General features: G+C 50.9%; 1 protein-coding gene across 1 annotated transcript; it reads right to left on the bottom strand.

Annotated features, from left to right (window-relative positions):
- Positions 1-6,650: 6,650 nt before the first annotated feature.
- On the bottom strand, positions 6,651-17,534 carry SH2D2A (SH2 domain containing 2A). The gene is made up of 8 exons (XM_042782008.1): positions 17,501-17,534; positions 16,821-16,948; positions 15,173-15,357; positions 14,503-14,592; positions 14,127-14,295; positions 10,268-10,420; positions 9,777-10,076; positions 6,651-6,815 (listed from the first exon to the last, which is right to left on the bottom strand). The coding sequence occupies exons 1-8, from the start codon at positions 17,532-17,534 to the stop codon at positions 6,651-6,653; spliced, it is 1,224 nt and encodes a 407-aa protein (XP_042637942.1).
- Between the last annotated feature and the right edge of the window lie 2,794 nt (positions 17,535-20,328).

Below are 20,328 nucleotides of genomic sequence, written 5' to 3'. Positions count from 1 at the left end.
GGCTCTGGAAGGGATCGCTCCCAGGATCTCCTGCCAGCCCTGCTGGCCCGGCCCTCCAGCTTTGCCTCTGGGACCCCAGCTGCTCTCAGCCCAGGATCTCTTTCCCTGAGGACCCAGCCCTCGCCTCTGCGAGAATGAACATATTTGATAGATTTTTTTCTTAACAAAAGTTAGAAAACTTAGCTCCTGTCTGTCTAGGGGCTAGCACAAACTCATGAGTGATGCCCCAGATGGGGTGTTGAGTTCTTGGATGGGAGTTTTGCTCCCTGTTGGGTGTGATGACATGTTGAACCCCACCCCCTTCCTTTCGCCTTTTTTTTTTTTAAACCAGGGATGTCTGTTGAAATAAAACATTCAGTCTGAGATGCTGCCTGCCCTCACCCCTTTCCTTTTTTTCTTTGGTGTGGTTCCCTTTCTCCATGTGGGCCCTTTTCATTTGTTACTCTGTCCCTGGATCTCAGGTTTTACTTTGTGTAAAGCACCCTCCCAACCATCTTGAGCTGCCTCAGTTACTGCTTTCCATTTAAATTGGGGTTTATGGCCATGCAAGACCCTAGAAATTGTATATAAAATTTTATGTAGAGGGTGATTTTATCAGGGACCTAAAATCCCAAATATGGAAAGTATTGACTATCTCTGGTGTCTTTGAAGGCTCGGGGAGAGTGCAAGAGGTTCTTTCTGTGGTTTGAGTTGTCAGACATAATAGATAAGTCCAGCAAAAGGTGAAATACCTATCCCTAAAGATGATTTAAATTCATACTGATTGTCATTGGCCTGGACTGGTTTGGAAGCTTTGCACAGATCTGGGGAGCTAGACAGATCTTGCGAACTAGAGAGATCTCCTTAGAAACTTCTGGATTCCTAGCTTTTTGCTGGGAGGGAAGGGTGGCTGGGTTGGGTAGGTGGTTGGAGAAGGAAGATAGCAGGGTCTGTGGACTCCAGTTAGCTCTTGGACACTGTGATGCCCAAAAGTGACAAGACAGGAAGCATTGTTCCTACCTCAAGGCAAGGTTCAAGTAGGGACACTGAACAGCATTCTAATTCTGCAAACCCACTACTGAGGTAGTTTGCTAAAGGTCCTGGGACTCTAGTAGGCTTAACCGTGGTGGCTCCTGGGAGGAAGACCATTGAAACAAAAGAATATGCTCCGACAAGAAGTGTGGCCATGGATGCCAGGCAGAGGAGTGCTGACAGGACACAGATGCTTGGCTGTAGGCAGTCATTGCAGGTTTCTGAACAGGAAACACTGGAAGGGATTCATGTTTTGACAGTCCTGGAGACAGAGGCAAGGCTAAGTCCAGAGGGACAGTTTGAAGAGGTGTGTGGTGGAGACTTGGGGATGGGAAAGAAGATGCAGAAGTGAGGAATCTCACTGTGCTGCTTCTGGTTTTGTGTACCCGGGTGGGGCGAGGAGTCTGTTTCTCATTAAGTACAGAAGAGGGTTTCATCACTTACAGGAAAACCACCCGCTTATCTGAAATCTGACCTACTTCAGGTTGGAGCCAGACAGGGCTCCTGCATCCCACAGGGACACTCAGGCTGTAGATGTCCAAGTCGGTGCATCTAGCCATCCCTTAGCAAGGAGCATCACCCCTACCACCACTCGCCACACACAGAGACCCGGGGCCCAGGACTGACACCTGCCCCTGAGGGTGTCAGGTGGTGAGGCAGGCTCACCAGAGCCAGGGTTTGAGATTCCAATGAGTCAAAGGCTTTCTTCCCTGTACCCAGTCTGCTGTAGATGCAGCCCTTCCCCCTTGAGTTGCCACACCCCTGGGATTCAACAATTCAACTTTCTCATTTCAGGGGCTACATCATGATGTAGCTGGATGTACTCCGGGATGGGAGGCAGGAGAGGATGGGTAGACAGTCCCAGTGTCTTCTGGGAATAGAGTCAGGCTAGACATCTCTGAAATTCTTCCTGCCTCCCACTTTGGTTCTCTGTAAGTAGCATTAAGCCACTTTCCAGTCCTACCAAAGATGACATTTTACTTTGGCGATTGGAATTTCCTGGTTAAGAGAAATGCTGAGAGGCTAGAAAATGGACAGATGTAATTTGGGAAAGGAGCCCTGTTGTCACAGTCGTTTAAGTGAAAGTTGAGCAGTTTGAACCCATCCAACGTTCTGTGGGAGAAATGTGGCAGTTTGCTCCTGTAAAGATTACAGCCTTGGAGACACTATGGGGTGGTTCTACTTTGTCCTATAGGGTCACTATGAGTCAGAACTAAGTGGCAATGGGTTTGGGGGTTTTTGGTTTCCTGGAGGTGGCAGCTTCGAGTTCTAATAAACAGAGAAGCAAAGACAGAGATGAGGAAACGATAAGGAGGAATAAGGAAAGATACTTGGCTAAAATTGGCATAGTGGAAACAGTCAAGGGGCAGAAGGGGAAGAGGCAAAGGCTTTGGTCAGAAATGGATCCAGATGGCACTGTTGGAGGGACTGGGACAAAGCTTGGGTGTGAAGAGTCGCACTGCCCAGGACAGCAGAGCTGAGGAAGCTGTGGTCCACACAGATCGGACTTAGAAACTACACAGGTGGCAAAGTTAATTAGGGTGCTTTCAGTTCCTGCCCCAAATCCTCTGGCCCTGGGGAGGGGCTCCAGTCAGGTCTTTACACTAGCTGGGGTGTTGGAGTTGCTGTCCAAGAAGCCACAGTATACTAAGGAAATGGTGAAAGTTCCGTGGGGCCTGGGTGAAGTGGTTAGGATGCTGGGACACTCTGCTGCTGGCTCCTATCTGTCCTGAGCTCTGGTGGTGTAGTGGTTAAAGCAGTCAGCTGCTAACCAAAAGGTCAGTGGTTCGAACTTCCCAAGCTGCTCCATGGGAGAAAGATGAGGCAGTCTGCTTCCTTAAAGATTTATAGCCTTGGAAACCCTTGGGGGCAGTCTTACTCTATCTTACAGGATCATTATGAGTCAGAATCAACTTGATGTCAGTGGTTTTTTTTTTTTTTTTAAGCTTTCAAAAGGAGCACTGGAGGCACAATGGTTATGTGCTTGCCACTAAATGAAAGGTGGGTGGTTTGACTCATCAGCCGCTCCACGGGAGAAAAATTTGGCAGTCTCTTTCCATTAAGATTACAGTGGGGAAGTTCTACTCTGTCCTACCGGGTCACCACAAGTCAGAATTGACTCAATGGCAATGGGTTTTTGGCCTCATCTTCTATTCAAGAGGGCACAGAAGACTAGTAGAGGATGGGTTCTCAGTTATGACTGGCCCCTAACCCTGAGTGCATTCATGGGGTGAGGTGCTGTGGGATCGGGGAAGCCCCCTAACCCTGAGCCAGTTATAGATCATCTGACTGAGGCTGTCTACTATATTAGCTGAGCAGGAAAAAGAAAACGGCTGTCAGAGCCAGCCATGGTGCTGAAGAGGCTAGAAACCAAATCAAACTCACTGCTGTGGAGTTGGTTCCGACTCATAGCAACCCCTAAGGCAGTATCTCTATGGAAGTAGATTGCCCAGTCTTCCTTCCAAGAGGCTAGAGCTGGAGGAAAAAGCTGGCCCTGCTGTGGGAGCATTTCTCTGTGTTCATAGCAAGACTTTCCATGTGCTTTGGTTTGGGGGAGGCTGTCCTTTCACAGATCTAAGAGTGGGCTGAGCCCAAAAAGGCCTGTCTGACGGCCATGGGAGGAGGGATGGCAGGACCATGAGAAGATGGAGTCAGCCGAAAAAGTCCTCCAGCTCCTGGCACGGTGGCCTCTGATGGGAGGAACAACCCTCTCAGCATAATCACCCCACATCTCGGATCTCAGCAGGCCCCAGGTCTCAGTTTGGGAGTGGATCAGTGGGATGGTGTGGGGTGCCCATGGTCGTGAGGGCAGCGGGGGCTCCACCACCTCTGGTCTCCCAGGCTGCAGCTGAGGCTCACAAGAGGACTGGGACCTTTTACCTGAGAAGGGCCCCATGGTAGAAGGAGGAGCCCTGGATTGGGAGGACAAGATCTTGGGTTGCTTCTGCCCCTAAATCCTTGTCGCCTCCCTTCCCTAGACCTCACATTCTTCTTTGGTTGAATCAAAATGCCAATCAGGAAAGGTCCCTGTAGTCCCTTCTAGTCTTAGAAGCTACATTTTTCAAAGCCCTTTACCTGCATGGTCTCATCTGTTCTGAACAATAGCCCTGTGTGCAAATAAGGAGACATTACTTCCATTTCATGAGCAACGCGGGGAACAGGGGCACAGAAAAAAGTTTCCCTACCAAAGATTGCACAGCCAGTTAGCATAGCATCCTCTGATGACACATCAGCACCTGGATTCTCTACCACCCCTTTGGCATGTGCACCCCAAGCTGCATGGAGCCTCAGTGGGAGGAAGAGGGCCATGAGCTCCCGCTCTGCCCCCCTCTAGCTGCCTTTACTCCTCCACAAACACCAAGTGGGTCGCTGTAGGCATCTCTGACCCTCTCCCCTCACCCTGTTCTGTCATGTCCTGAAGTTTCATTAAACCCTTTTTGTTTTCTGACTTCTATCTCTTGCTGCACAGTACGTCTCTCTCTCCCTTTTCTGTCTCTTCCCCTCCCTCGCTAAAGAATCAACCATGGTTGCCTCCCTGACTCTACTTTGAGATCTTTCTTGCACTTTAAGCCTCCTGCCTGGTATGGGTGAAGCCATCTGCTCCCCTCCCCTCCCCTCTGCCTCTCTTCCCACCTTTCCTCTTGCTCAGGAGGGAGTTTAGACCTACCAACAGAAGGAAGTGGAACCCCAACTCTGTTGACTCAGCAAACACATTTCTCCTGAAGCTGATTAGCACTGGAGTGGAAAGGAGGGGAATTCGCTAGTCACTGGAGCTGGCGCCTGGGCCAGGCTGGGAGTGGGGTGGAGTGGGATGTGTGGCAGCTTAGGGAACACGGCTTGAGAGAAGGGTCTGGAGGATTTCTGTGCCTCAGGGAGCTACAGGGCTCCCTTGGTAGGGAGAGGGACCCTGACAGGCACTAACTGCCTTGCACTAAACTCTTGTAGGAATGAGAGCACATGAGCCCCACGAAAGGCTGCATGGACGGGACCACAGGCATACCTGGGTCTGAGCAGCTTGGGGTCGCTCTCTGTTCTGAGCCCTGAGGACTATCCTGGGGCAGACACAGTCCTGCCTCAAGAGCACTTAGTCTGAAACAAAAATAATACAAGACAGATTCTGCCAGGTGGCTGGAGCCCCAGAGTGTGGCGCTTTGCCCTGGAGCAGGAGGCTGGCTGGCCCTGAAGTTCTGGGCAGAGAAGGGGGAAGCCTCACAGAGGGTAGGGGAGAGAATGGGGTCCTGACTGAGGCTGAGGGCCTAAGCACAAGAAGCTGGGAAAACAAGAGTCCTGAAGCCACTGAAAGGAGATCTCCATCCTCCTAAGGGGCTCACACACAGAGCTAGTAATACACAGTCCCCTTACCAGTCCTGTGCTTTCAGAGGCGGTGAAGGGGCCACCCTTCCACCACTTCTCTCCTTGCCCCTCTTTCTCTACTGGCATTCCTCTGCCCCTGGCTGCCTGGCTAGGGAAGGAGTACTTTGCACAGTGATGTCTGTGTCCCTTGCCTTGGTGTCTCCCAGCCCCTAGTCCACAGATGTGTGACCATCCCACTCCCCATTCAGATGTCTCTCAACCCTAGGCCCTTCTCCCCCAACTGCAATGGCAATTCACCTACTTGCCTTCCTCCATATGAGAGCAAGCAAGCCAGACACAGAGACAGAATGAGCCTGCAGGACTTGGATCCCTGTGGGGGGAGGTGGTTGGTGATGATTTATTAGCCAGACAAGGATCAACAAACAGGTTCTAACATCTGTTCTCACCAAACCTTTCCTCAGACAACAGCAGCATTGGACCAGGGCCCAGCATCAAAGGCTTATAGGGCCAAAGAAATTAGACTCCAGGAGGAGAAGCCAGGGCACAAGAGCCAGCAGAGCCCTCCTAGTCTACTTCCTTGCCATCTCAGAGGACTGCCAAGCACTGGGCCATTAGATTTCCAGAGACTTTCAAGAGGGGACAAGTGGCTGTGTCCCTAAGAGGAAGTGGATCTCATATTTGCTCCTCTGGCCTCCAGACTTCTTTAGGGGACCCAGATCTGCCAGAGGGACAGGGCTAAGCCTGTGATTCAAAGGAGAGGACCCAGCATCCAGGCCCCTATGTGGCAGCAGGCTGAAAAGCAGTCAGATTTCCTGTCTGAGGAAATCTCTGATGTTGCCTGTGAAGAAGAGTTAGTGATGTGGGGTAAGGAGCAGAGCACTAAACAGGGAAATCAGGAAGCCTGGATTCTAGCCCTTGGCATTGGTCAAACTACTCTCTCTCTCTCTCTGGGCTTTATTTCCTTATCTGCACAGTAAGGGACCTGACCAGTAAGGGCAAAGGACTGCTGCTCCTTCTCCCTCCCTCACCCATGGCAGACATCACTAATCAATCATAGTGCTGTTTTCTGCTGAGTTCAGATATGACCTTCACATCCTTTCCAATGCAACACTCTAGGCAGCCACGACCAATGGATTGGAGTTGGCATGCAAGGTGACATCTCTTTGCCATCCCTGCAACAGATGATGGCTGCTGAGGTCCTTTCCAGCTTTGATCACCTGTGGTTTTTTTCATCCACATTTCCTGACAAGGGTGCCCCGGTGTGTGTGAAGGTCTCTGGGCCTGATATTCCAAGTTATCCTCCCCCAGCTCAGACTCACCAGCTACTAAGGAGGTCCCAGAGGGAGCCTTGTTTGTCCTTGGTCCCGGAGTACCTGTTTAGAAAGGTTGTGGGGCAGGGTGTGTCCCCAGGGGTGTGGGGGCTGTTGAGGCAAGGGAGGGCCTTGTCCAGCCACAGAGTTCTCAGAATGCAGCTGCGGACCACCTGGATTCTGGAGGGAGAAGGACAAGCTCTAGGTCACACCCACCACTCCCTGCCTTTAGGCCTACCTGCAACCTTAAGGCCCAAAACTTCTGGTCTTAACAGACTTTGGTCTCTATGCAAAGATGGGGTCTATGCTCCTCTAAATCATTCATTCAACAAACATTTCCTGAGCCTGCTCTGTGCAGCACTGTGTTGGATACTTCAGATGAGCTCTTCCAGCTCCTGACCTCAGGGAGTTCACACTCTACTGGGGGGTGGAGAGACAGGGTGACACAGCAGGTGTGCATAAAGCACAGTGATGGATTCTGTGGTCAAGTCAAGGTGTCTTTTCTGAATCAGAGGAGTGTAGCTTAGTGCCTAAGGCACTTGACTGCTAACCAGAAGGCTGGTGGTTCAAACCCATTAGCCACTCCTCGGAAGGAAGATGGGGCAATCTACTTCCGCAGTAATACTGCCTCAGAAACCCAAGGAGGGGTCGCTATGAGTCAGGTCCGATTAGACGGTTGTCAGGCAGTGGGGAGGGTGAGCTTACAGGAAGTTATTATAGGAAGAGACTGGTGTGTACAAACCCTAGGAGGTTTGAAATCACTTGGTGTGTTTGGAGACATGTGAATAGTTCTGAGAGCAGCTAGAGGTAAAGCTGAGGAGATAAGATCTCCTATCTAAGTATGAAGGGCCTCATGGGCCAGGCAACTGTTTTAGAAAGATAACTCTGCTTTCTTTGGGACAGAGTGGATCAGAAGTTGCAAGATTGGTAGCTGGGAGACCAGTTAAGAAGCTCTTGGGAAGTAGATACACTCCTTGGAGAGAACAATCATGGGAGAAAGAAGGGCTGCTTATGCACAAGGAGACAGCTCAGGGGGCAGGAGTGCATGGAGGGATGGACACAGGGAAGAAGTAACTATGGGGAGGAAGTGGGAGGGGAGCCGTTGCGTTGTGGTAAACTGTGGTCAATGTCATGAGACAAAGTATATGTGAACCGCTGTATGGAAAGTGAATTTGCTCTGTGAACCTTCACCCAAATCACAATAAAAAAAGAGAAGCTCTTGGGAAAGTCTTGGTGAGAAATGATTGGGACTGGAACTGGGAAAAGGAAAAGTGTATTTAGAGGAGACCCAGAAGGAATTAGTGGCTTATGGGGGGATGAGGAAAGAGTTCTGGTAGCACAGTGCCTAAGGCATTTGACTGCTAACCAAAAGGTTGGCAGTTCAAACCCACCAGCTACTCCCCAGAAGGAAGTGGGGCAATGTACTTCCATAAAGATTTATCGCCTTGGAAACCCAATGGGGGTCACTATGAGTCGGAGTCGACTCAATGGCAGTGGGTTTTAAGTTTGGGGGGATGAAGAGGGAGGAGATGTAGAGGGAGGCTCTAAGATTCATGTTTGGATAGTTGGGTGACTGATGAGTTATCAGTCAGGATAGGAAACATGGGAGGAAGCAGTTCTGGAGGGGAAGAGTGAAAGCAATGTTGGCTGTCTTGAGTTTGAGGGGCTGTGGGACACAGGTGAGCTGACCAGAAGCCTGGAGAGAAGTTTGGATGGAGATATGGATTGCCAACATCAGCTCAAGGAAGGTGGTTGTGATGGTTATGTTTGTATATCACCCTGGCTAGGGCTGGTTGAGTGGCTGGGCAGCTGGATGTAGTATTCCCCATGATGAGACTGGTAATCAACTCCATGGTGGAATCTACTGGGTATGTGGTCTGCTTCTCGTATATAGGCAGGAGCTTTGGGAATGGTCTCTAGCCTATGGCATGCTTGGACCCTGTACGTAGCCGTTTCGTTGCTCAGCAGCCTGCTATGCTCTGCTGACCTTGGGACTTACAACGGACTTAAGTTAATGACCTGCCATGTGGTTTGGTAACATCGGGACTGTGCCTTTTTACTTGTCAACCTTGCGGGGGGGGGGGTGTCTCAGCTTCAGCAGCCAGCAGCTGTCTGAGTGAAGAAATGCCTCTAGGTCCTGTGGGCCATGAGCAGGAGGCAGAGCTGGACCCCAAGGTTGAGGGTCTTTCACCCAGCCCCTAGAGCCTGGCACTTTGAACTTGGACTTAAAGCCTCCAAATTGTAAGAATAAACTCTTGTTTATTAAGGCCATCCCATTTGTGGTATATTCCTGTCAGAGCAGCACTAGGGAGCCAGAACAGTGGTAGTTGGCAGGGTTGTGGATGAGCAGGCACAAGGGTTGAAGAGGAAGCCTGGACAGCAGGGAGGGAGGCTGGGGACAGAACCGCAGAGGCCAAGCAGGAGAGCAGGACGGGGGTGGCAGAGGCAGGGGGAACAGAAGTAGGTGGGAGGGCCAGTGGGTCTCAATATCACATGACATGAGATATAACTTGCACAGATCAGCCAGAAGCCAACTAGGGGAGGGCAGGGGAGGATGAGGAAGGGTGTGCAAGAGGGAGGGGGAGTGTGCGGAAGGAGTCTGTGAGTGCAGATGTTCCTGCCTCTAAACTCATCTGAGATAACACAGGGGCCTCAATCACTCTTCTTCAGGAGGCAGGGCCAGGAAGGCAGAGGGGAGCCAGAGCAGGAAGGGGCCAAGTTCAGACCAGGGAGAACAAGATGGGGGCGGAGCCAAGATTCATGGTGCACAATGGGGTGGGCCTCAGGCAGGGCTGCAGAGGATGTGATGGACAAGAAGAACACAAACAGAATGCAGCCTCTGGTGGGGAGGAGGACCCTGCCTCAGGCCACTGTTGCCTGTGTGAAGTAGGAGGAGATGGTATGTTGAGAAGTGGAGGGGGATGACCAAAGTGGGGCAGGTCTGTGACTTGGGAAGAAGGGAGGGAGCAGTCACTGGGCCTGGAAAAAAGTTGAGGGTAATGCTGGCGATCTGGACCAAAATGTCCATCCCTTGTCCCCTCAGACCTCTGACCTTCACTCTAGCCCAGGCATCCAATCTGAACACCTTCTCTATCTTCCCCAATCTAGTTTTCAGGACCTTCCCCTTGTGGAGTCATTTACCTGGCTTCCTGGGACAGGCCTGGACTGGCATTTCCGTAGGACTGGGTGCCCCGAGTTGGACCAAGGTCCGTCACTCCCCAAGGGCACCTCCACCTCTGCGTAAATGTTGCTGGGGGCTTCCCCGGGGCTGCCCCTGCCCATGGCATAGAAGTCAATTGGCTCATCAAGCTCTTGGTAGATGGGATTGGAGGGTTTGGGGGGTGGAGCCGGGCGGGGTCGCGGAGTGGGGCTCGCATAGACTTCAGGGGACAGCTGAGGTTTGGCCGGGATGGCAGGCTTAGGCCTGGATGGTTGGGAGGGCTAGGAGAGACAGCGAGGCCAGGGAGAAGAAACAGGTCAACTGAGTCTGGCCCAAAGCTGGAGCCTAAGCCCCAACTTGAGCCTCCTCCCCCTTTAGGCCCCACACTCTTTCCCAGCCTCGCCCTCCTTTTTGTCTGTGCCCTTCTCTCTCTCAGACCCCGCCTCCTTCCTCAGCCATTCCCTCCCAATACCTCCTTTGACTCCCTGGTCCCTTCTGTCTGCAGTGGGTCTGGGGCCTGTGCTTGTTTGAGGACTGCACTGTAAGAGATGTTTGGGTCCTGGGTTTTTCTTCCAGAATCTGCTTCTTCCATCCTCAAGGAAAGTCCAGCGGGCTCAGGAGTCTGCTGGGAAAGAAGGAGGCCTGAGGGACTAGGTTCAGGGGTATTCTAGGGGTAGGTGATCCAGGAGGACAAAATGACCTTGTTGAAGTGGAGAATGAGGGTGGTGGAGGCACAGAACTTTCGCCTGGGCTGGGAGGCTAGGTTCCTTGAGTAAAGAAGGGAAGATGGAGGTGGTAGCTCTGGTCACAGACCACATCTAGCATTGTATTTCATTTCATCTGGAAAACAGGGCTAGGCCAGTCTCCATTTGTGCCTATGGTTGTAAAAATGCAACAAGGCTTTAGAAGTCTTTAGCCTAAAACATTTCTGCATGGAGATGGAGCTCCATGACAGCTGTGCTCTGTTTATTTGGTCTTCCTCAGATGTGTGGTCTGAGTGGAATTGTCCTCTTCTCTGTCTGCAGGCACTGGCTTGTGGGTGTGCACACGAAATTGTACATTTGCCCTATAAATCCAAGCCTATGTGGACCCCTCATCCTGCCAAGGGCCTTCCCTGAGATCCCTGGAGAAACATAATTTATGAAGCTATAAACCAGATTTTTAAAGGGCAGAGTGACAGCCTCAGGGGAGCCTTAGGTTACTTCCCACAGTAGGTGTGCTTTTAGCCCAGCATTTAGCTCTGGGTTCATGGATGTTTGTCACATGCCCACTGCTTCTGGTAAACTGAGGTCACAGGGCTTAAACTAAGGTCACAGAGCTTTCCCCATGCTCCTGCAATATACCAAGGTCATGTCTCCACCTGGAGGTATACAAGCACTACAAGCTTCCTGGGTCCAAATCAGAATTCTTCTTTCCTCCCCAAACCTTCTCCTCCTTCAGGATTCCCTTTATGAATAAAATGCAGCATCTCCACCCTGCTGCTAAAACAGCACCTTAGGAGTCACCCTTGCCTCTCTCCCTCCTTCCCCACATCTACTCAAACACAAAGCCTGGCTCCTTCCACTGCCTAAGTGTCTCTCACATCTGCCTACTCCTCTCCATACCCACAGACGCCACTCCTGTTCAAGCCTCCTAACTGCTCCCCTGCATCCTCTCTTGCCCCTCTAGCCCATTCCCCACTCAGTGGGTGGAGTGAAATTACAGAAATTCCCCTAATAATCATTCAGTATATTCCTGCTGCCCCCAGGAGGAAGTCCAGCCTCCTGAGAGCATGCATGTCAAGACCCTGCATGGCTGGATGCATAACGCCTCCTACCTCCCACCGTTCTTCCTTTAGATCTCTCAGCTCTGGCTGGCTCCCCATCACCCTCAGATTTTCCTATACCTAGTTCCTGCTGCTTGAGAATCTTTAGGTCCCCACCTATTCTTCACAAAATTCCACAAAAGAGTTGCCCATAGGCACTATCTCTATTTTTTTTTTTTAATTGTGATTTGGGTGAAAGTTTACAGAGCAAATTCACTTTCCTACAGTAGTTCACTTTGTCTCATGACATTGACTACAATTTACCACAATGCAACAGCTCCCCTCCCACTTCCTCCCCATAGTTACCTCTTCCCTGTGTCCATCCCTCCATGCACTCCTGTCCCCTGAGCTGTCTCCCTGTGCATAAGCAGCCCTTCTTTCTCCCATGATTGTTCTCTCCAAGGACTATCCCCATTTCTTGATGGGGATGTCAGTCAAGCTTCATGAAAATTGCTCTTGTTAACATCACCAATGACCTCCTCTTCGCTAAATCCTGTGGTCAATTCCTGACCTATCGTCACTCTCTCTTCCTTGACTCATTTTCTTCACTTGGCGTCTGGGACATCATGCTCTCCTGATTTTCTTCCTCTGTCTGGCTGTTCCTTCTCAATTTTCTTTGTTAAGTTCCTCCTCACTTTTGCAAACTTGACATTCTGAAGACTTGGTCTTCCTCTCTTTTCTGTCTACACTCACTCCCTAGGTGATTTCAGCTCCCTGAAGGCTTTAGAGTCCATCCACATGTTGATGACTTCCAGACGTTTCTCTCCAGCTCAGACCTGTCCCAAACTCTGTCCAGACTCCTGCATCCTACTGCCTACTTGACATCTCCATTTCGATGTTCAACAGACATCTCAAACTGCAAACTGAACTCCTCTTCTCCCCTGTGTGCAGACTTGCTCCTCCTACAGGCTTGCTCATCTCAGTGAATAACAACTCATTCTTTCACACTCCTGACCCATTCCTCAAAAAATCTGTCAGCTTCACCTTCAAAACAGATCCAGCATTCCACCCCTCCTCAAACCTCCACCTCTATCACTGTGGTCCAAGCCACCATCATTTCACCTGAAATATTATAGTAGTCTCCATCTGCACCCTTGCCCCTCCCAAACTTATCAGGTTATGTCACTCCTCAGTTTAACTCTCCAATGCCCTTTCGTCTTGTTCAGAATAAAATCCTAAATCCTTACAAGTCTTACAGAGTCCCCTCCTGCTACTGCTCTGTTGTCATTCCTTCCCTCTCTACCCTTCAGTCACCCAGGTGGTTTTCTTACTGCTCTTACTACTCATCAAACACATCAAGCTTCCTCCTACCTCAGAGCCTTTGCACCTGCTGTTCCCTCTGCCTGGAATGCTTTCTACTCTGTCCTCTATGGTTCTCTTCCTTAGTTCATTCAGGCCTCCATTACAATGTCCCCTTACTAGAAAGGCCTTCTCTGATATTCCTATGTAAAATAGCCCCACCCTTGTCACTCATTCCTATTGCTGCTTGGTTTTTCTTCTTAGTTCTTACTTATCATTACCTGACATATGTTTTATTTACTTGTTTATCATATTTATTCATTGTCCTTCTACTAAAATGTAAGCTCAGTGAAGGCAGAGATACTTTGGTCACTTTTGTTCACTACTAGGAGCCCTGATGGTGCAATGGTTAAAGTGATTGGTTGTTAACCAAAAGGTCAGTAGTTCAAATCCACCAGCCACTCTATAGGAGAAAGATATGGCAGTCTGCTTCTGTAAAGGTTTACAGCCTTGTAAACCCTGTGGTGCAGAGTGTCCTATAGGGTTGCTATGAGTTGGAATTGACTCGATGATAGTGGGTTTTGTTTTTTTGTGTGCGTTCACTGCTATTCTCCTGTATCCAGAAAGATGCCCAGCACATAGTAGCCCTTTAGAACTGCATCAGCCTCCTCAGGGAGACACTCCCTGATACAGTGCCCAAGTGAGCTGAGTTCCCCAAGTGAACTAAATGGCACCTCACCCTGTATTTCCTCTCTCATCACCTGCTCTAGGCTTGACTTCTATTACTTGTCTATCTTTGCTGCTGGAAAGTTAGCTTTGTGAGTTTGAGACCCACTTGTCTCATTCACTGCTCAATTTTCAGGGCCTGTCAGGCCCTGGTACATGGTACTCATTGCCATTGAGTTGAATCCAACTCATAGGGACCCCTCCTTGGGTTTCTGAAGCGGTGTTCTATGAAGTAGATCACCCAGTCTTTCTTCCAAAGAGTGATAGGCACTCAGTAAATGTCTCTAAATTTAATTTTTAAATAACTGTGTGCCTGGCTGGTCTCTCTGGCCTCTCCTGTCTTTGTGTGGCTGGTCTGGTTTTGCAAGAACCCCTTCCTCAGCACCCACGCTTCTCGAAGGGCTTCCCACGGAGATGTGCGGGCAAGGGAAGCATTGCTGGGTCCTCTGCTGGGATTAGAAAGTGTCTGGCATCGTGGTCCCTAGGGCCTGGGCTCTGGCTGGGTGGAAAGAGGAGCTGGCCTGAGTCGCTGGGGTCTCCAGTCCAGGTCCAGGGGGCGTACCTGGCGGGCGCAGGGCTCGGTGAGCTTTTCCCCGTAGGGGCTGATCGGGCACGCCGTGTAGTGTCGCAGCAGGTCCTGCAGCCGCGCGTGGGCGCTGTCCTCCCCCAGCACCACGTGGCGCCCGTCCCCGAGCTGGGCCAGCAGGAAGTGGCGGCAGCAAGTCCGGCTCCTGGGATCAGACCCATTTCCCCCACTTGGCCAGGGCCACCAGCGCGAGGAGTGACCTTTCCCATTTCTCCCCGCCGGGGTCTCCCACCATTCGCACCCCTGGGGCTATGCGAAGAGCCCTGCCCTCGGGTCTGGCAGCGCAAAGCACCGCCACCCACACGTCTGTCAGCACGCAGCCCCTCCTCCCAGCCAGGGCCCCGCCTCTCACCTGTAAGTCAGCACAAAGGTTATGGCGCTTTCGCTGAATCGCACCAAGTAGCATCCTTGAGGCTTAGTCTCCAGCAGTCTCTCGGCCTCCCTGTGGGTAGCGGAGAGAAGAGACAGAAGTCTAGTCTCGCTCTTCGGGCCTTGCTGTCTGTCTCCCTGGATCTCTGGGGCGGGGGCGGGGATCGGTCCATCTCCCAGCCCAGTCCTACACACCCTCATCCTGAAAGGGCGGCCTGAAGGGGCTGGGGCTGGGGCTGCAGCAACAGGAATGGAAGTTAGACTTCTGGATTTTGGAAGTCCCAAGCCGAACTGAGGAGGTAAACCAAGAGATAGAAACGCAGCCAGGCTGAGCAATAGAGGAGATAAAGAATGACAAGGAGACAGGGAGCCAAAGGAGGAGAGGGCGGGAAGGAGCCAGAGGTAAAGATGGAGAGAGAGACAGAGAGGCGGGAAGTATGAAGGCCTTAAAGACGGGAGGATAATGGAGACTAAGAGGGGAAACAAAGGCATGCAGGCAGTTAGACTGGAGTCTCTCTGGAGTCTCTCCCCCCAGGAGAGATGCTTTAGTGAATGGCCTAGGAGTTGGGAGATGGGAATTGTAGCCTTAGTCTGCCCAGACTGGGGAGGGACCTCCACCCCTCTCTGGACCTATTTCCTCTTTGGTGACTCACCTCCGGGTGATGAAGCCATGGAACCAGGCAGGGGCTGCCCCGTGCTGCAGAAGCCAATGGGCCTGGGTCTTCAGGAACCACGCCCGAGTCTCAGCCTGCAGGTTCAGACCTCCTTCCCCAGGCACCTCCTCAGCCTTCCCAGCACCCTCTGAATTGGAGGTAGCCCCCCGGGCCTGGAGAGACGCCTGCTAGGGGAAGAATTCAAGGAGGGAGAAGCAGCCATGATTGGCAGGCCTTCCCCAACTCCAAGCCAGCCCTCACCTTCTCATCCCCATACCCAGCTCCTCCTAGGCATGGGGAAGAAGCCCCTCTCAGACCAGTTGCCTGTTTTAGGGTGCAGTTACCCAGAAAGTGCTTCCCAAGGTCAAATTTAAATCTGATCTTCAGCACTAGCTGTTTTGATTTCCAACAGGGCTTTGAACCAGTTCTTTCCGGTTCAGTCATGGACAAGAAAACGAAACTGGAACAGACCTGAGTTTGAAAAAAGTGGGTGTACTGGAAAGATAAATGAAACAGGAAAACTTATGGGTTGACACCCTGCTAGAACTTCATCTCTCTCTTAGAAAACAAGGGTAGTGTGCCCATTGCATAGCTACCAAATCTCTTGACCAACAGAGGCAGAAACAATGGTGCCCAGCTCAACGATGATCATGCCACTCTGAATGTATTGCTCTGCACAGTCCTGGCAATAATCCAGTCTCTGGAATCAGGCTCTTGGAAAGGGCTCACTATGCCTCTTTCAAGCCTCCTATTCCTGGGATTCAACTTATAATTTTTCCCATTCCAGTTATCATTGGGGTTCACCCACATTTTACAAATTCAATTCTGTTCCACATTTCCTGCATCAGCCAGGACCGAACTGGTTTAAAGCCCTGGTTTCCAGGGAGTCTCCTACTACTTCCTTTTGGGTCATGAGGGCCTTAAATCCAAGAGCAGCAAGCCGTTAGACTGAGCTTAAATGGGGGCAAGACAGGGAATGAGGCCTTCCAGGATGAAGGGAGATGATGCAGGTCGCCTAGAGGCTGGGATGATGGAGGGCTCCCTCGGCAATAGGAGGGATCGAAGCTGAGCTGAAGGGAGGATTTTCTAGTGACTGGGAGGCATGAGGGGAGTCCCTGAGTGGCACATATTATTAACGAACTTGGCTGGTTACTGAAAGGTTGCAGGTTCAAATCCACTCAGGTGCCTTGGGAGAAAGGCCTGGTGATTTACTTCTGAAAAATCAGCTGCTGAAGCCCTATGGAGCCCACTTTCTACTCTGACACACAAGGAATCGCCAGGAGTTGGCACTGACTCTATAGCAGGTGGTTTGGGAGGGTGAGGAGAACTGAGACAGGGTCCTGGGATGCAAGGGGCAAATGAAAGCCACTGACACAGATTTGCTGGTGACTGCTTATTGGACTAAATGCACCATTACCTATTAACTTGTGGACTCAGCCTGAGCTTCCAGGGCAAGAGGAGCAGTGTGTGGATGAGGGGGCAGCTCAGCCAAGAAAAAGCTACTTCCTCTCTCTTTCCCCGCCTCAGCTCCCCTAGCCCAGTGGGCAGATCACTCCTGCTCTGTCTTCCTGTTATCTGTCTGTAAGCCCTCACCTGTGGGAGGGTGGGAGCAGATGGAGAGGGTACATCTCTCCAAGTTCCTACTCACCGTGGCCTTGATATCCACAGCCCTGGGGCTGGGCTGGGCCTCTTCAGCCTCCAGGGTCTGCGACCTCCTGCGAGTCAAACCCGTGGGCAGGAAGGTGCTGAAGCTTAAGCTGGGGGCTTGGCAACTCCCTGTTAGTATAAAGAAGACTGCTGGGGTTTCTTAGTGAGGGGTTACCTCTCCCTCTGCCTCCCACCCCTCTCCACAGGCCCTGAGGCCCTGCAGCCTCTGACAAGGGACCAGGAGAAATACAGGAGGGATGGCAGTAGGATTTCTCAAGGATGAGGGGTAAGGAGCCAAGGAAACGGAAAGGCTAATACTGTTTGGGGGGTGTCATGAGAGCTGAATGCCAGGAAGGAGGGCCTGGGAACTAAGCAGGCTTTCTGATGGACCCAAAGTCTCACCAGCAGGGAGACAGATTTCTTCCAGCCTAGGGCCCTCCACCTCCTATCCCCCTTCCTCCTCCTAGATCCTTCCTCTGTAGGAACCACTCAGCAAACCCTATCACCTTTGTCTCAGGGATGAGTGAACAAGGAGCCTCCGAGGAAGAAGGGATTGTGGGTGCCTTGTCAGTCAACCTTGCCAGCTCTGGCTTGGGTTGGGAGCTCAAGCTCAGGAGAGACAACTGGGATGGTGGGGGGGAGTGTCCTAATGTCCCCTCCTTCCATATTCTTCCCACTTACCTTGGGGATATATCTGAGCCCAAGGGAGCTCCATGGAGGCAGTTTAAGGAGTCACCCGGCTGTGTGTCTGTGCTCAGGAAAGGTGTGCATACTCAGCAACTCATTTTTCCCCTTACTCCGGCCCCCGGGGGCAGGAAGTGTCGCCTCACCCACAGCCTAGACCTAGCAGAGAACCCACGTCATGGAAAGCCGTAAGACGGTTGGTTGTCCCTCCCCCTGGAAGCCAGACAGCTGAAGGTGGTGGTGGTGGGTATTTATGTCACTCTGTATTTGGGTGTTGGGGGTCCTTCCTGCTATCTGACCTCCATCCCTCCTGATATTTTCTCCACTCCCTCACTCCAGGCTGGGACTTCCCTTTCTCTCTCTGGGCTTCTGCTTTCTAACTGGAAAATTTCCTCTTCTCTCTCAGGGTCTGTTCTGAATAGTGGGAATGGGGATGTCTACCTCAGAAGGATCAGCCCTATCAGGGGCCTGGGACTCCTCAAGATTCGTAAATGGGATTATGCTCTAAGTGCATATGAGGAGGGGAGAGGCTGGGCTGCAACAAGGAAGGACGTGGGCCAGACTTCTGGAAGGACTTTCTGGGGTAATTTAAAAACTATGAGACAAACAGGGAGGGAGATGGGGACCTGGCTTCCATCCTCAAGCAGATTATGGAGCTGGGTTAGGGCAAAACCAGGCCTTTCTGGAGAAAAGGAAGGGAAATTACCTTCAACAAAGCAGAAACAAAGAAACAAACAAACAAACCTGTTGCCATAGATTCCAACTCATAGCAACCCTGTGGGACAGAGTGGAACTGCCCAATAGGGTTTCCAAGGCTGTAATTTTTACTGCAGGAACTCTGGTGGCTTAGAGCCTAAGGCATTTGACTGCTAACCAGAAGGCTGGTGGTTCAAACCCACTAGCCACTCCTCAGAAGAAAGGTTGGGCAATCTACTTCTATAGTGAAACTGCCTCAGAAACCCAATCTACTTCCATAGTGAAACTGCCTCACTATGAGTGGGAATTGAGTTGATAGCAGTGAGGTTTTTTTTTTTTTTTTTTTTTAACAGCAATAACAATCTTAACTGAAGCAGACTACCACCACATCTTTGTCCCATGGAGCAGCTAGTAGGTTCAAAGAGCTGATGTTTCAGTTAGCAGCTGAGCACTTAACCACGGCACCACCAGGGATCACTGCCAGCTAAGCTGGTTGTTGTTAATACAACACCCTTAGTAGTTACTATTAATGACATCGACACTGATTGATGTCTTACAATTTGCAGTGTGCTTTATCCCCCCTCCCTACAACAGAAGACCAATCCTATTTCTTTGTCATATAATCCTCACAAGCTAAGAAGAGGAAAGGAAACGTTTTCATTTTCCAGAGGGGCAAACTTAGGCTGAGAGCAGTTCAGTGCCTTGGCCTGGGTCTTTCAGAGTCTCTGAAGTTAGTGGCAGAGCTGGGACTAGAGTTCCTTTCAACACTTTCACCATGATTTAGGACAACAGTCCATGATTATGTGCCAGGCACTATTCCTGAGGCTGAGAATCCAGAGAGAAAAAGGACCTTGTCCCTGTCCTCAAGATGTCAGGTGCAGGAGATACACTTGCCAGCAGATACTTATTAAAGATGGTGGTGAGTTAGTGGTGTGGGCTGGTGCTGTGGGAGCTGGAGTGTGGTAGCAATAGCATTGAACCTCATCTAACTTCAAGGGGATGAGGATTAGCATCAGCATTAGCCCAAGGCTGATTCCAGTGAGATCGAGGGCAGATGTACCTCCTCTCTCCAATTTTTTTTACCAATTCTGACACCAATTGTCTTTCCCACGATGCTTTCTACTTCTCTGTTGGGTTTGATAATTTGTTAGAACAGCCACACAGAATCACAGACCATACTCATAGTTGTGTGGCTTATTAGGAAAGTAACATGGTGTGGTAGTTGTGTGTCAACTTGGCTGGGCCTGGTTGAGTGGCTGGGCAGCTGGATGTAGTTATTCCCCATGATGAGACTGGTAATCAACTCCATGGTGGAGTCTACTGGAGCAGCTGAGTAGCTGCCTTAGGGATGTGGTCTGTTTCCCGTATATAAGAAGAGCTTTGAGGAAGGTCTTTAGCTTTTGGCACACTTGAATCCTACATGTAGCCGAGTCGTTCAGCAGTCTGCTATGTCTGCCAATCTTGGGACTGTTGATAGACTTGAATCAGTGGCCCGCTGTGTGGTTTGATAATCTTGGGACTGTGCCATTGTACTTGTCGACCTTGGGTTTGTCAGCCTCAGCAGCCAGCAGCTGCCTGAATGAAGAGACAGGCCTCCAGCCCCAGTGGGCTGGGAGCAAAAGGCAGAGCTGAAGCTCAAGGTCGAGGGGCTTTCACCTAGCCCCTAGAGCTGTACTTTAAACTTGGACTTCTAACCTCCTAAGCAGTAAGAGAATAAATCCCTGTTTGTTGAAGGCATCCACTTGTGGTATTTTCTGTTAGAGTGGCACTACCAAAAACCAAAACCAAACTCACTGCCATCGAGTTGTATCCAACTCATGGAGACCTGTCCTTGGGTTTCTGAGGCAGTATCGTTATGGAGATAGATCTCCCAACCTTCCTTCTGAGGACTAGAGGACCAAAATACAGGATCAACAGGCTACAAATGGAGATCAGGATCAGGAAGTATGTAGGCAGTCTCCCTTCTTCAGTGCTGTTGTTGTTGTTGTTAAGTGCTGTCGAGTCGTTTCCGACTCATAGCGACCCCATCCACAGCAGAACGAAACACTGCCCGATCCTGCGCCAGCCCCACAATCCCTGCTATACTTGAGCCCGTCATTGCAGCCACCGTATCAATCCATCTCGTTGAA

This window comes from Orycteropus afer, unplaced genomic scaffold (genome assembly GCF_000298275.1).
Source record: "Orycteropus afer afer isolate SDZICR_OR568_19922 unplaced genomic scaffold, OryAfe1.0 scaffold00217, whole genome shotgun sequence".
NCBI lineage: Eukaryota > Metazoa > Chordata > Mammalia > Tubulidentata > Orycteropodidae > Orycteropus > Orycteropus afer.
The sequence above is the reverse complement of the archived record's forward strand: the minus strand, read 5'-3'. Positions and strand labels throughout refer to the sequence as shown.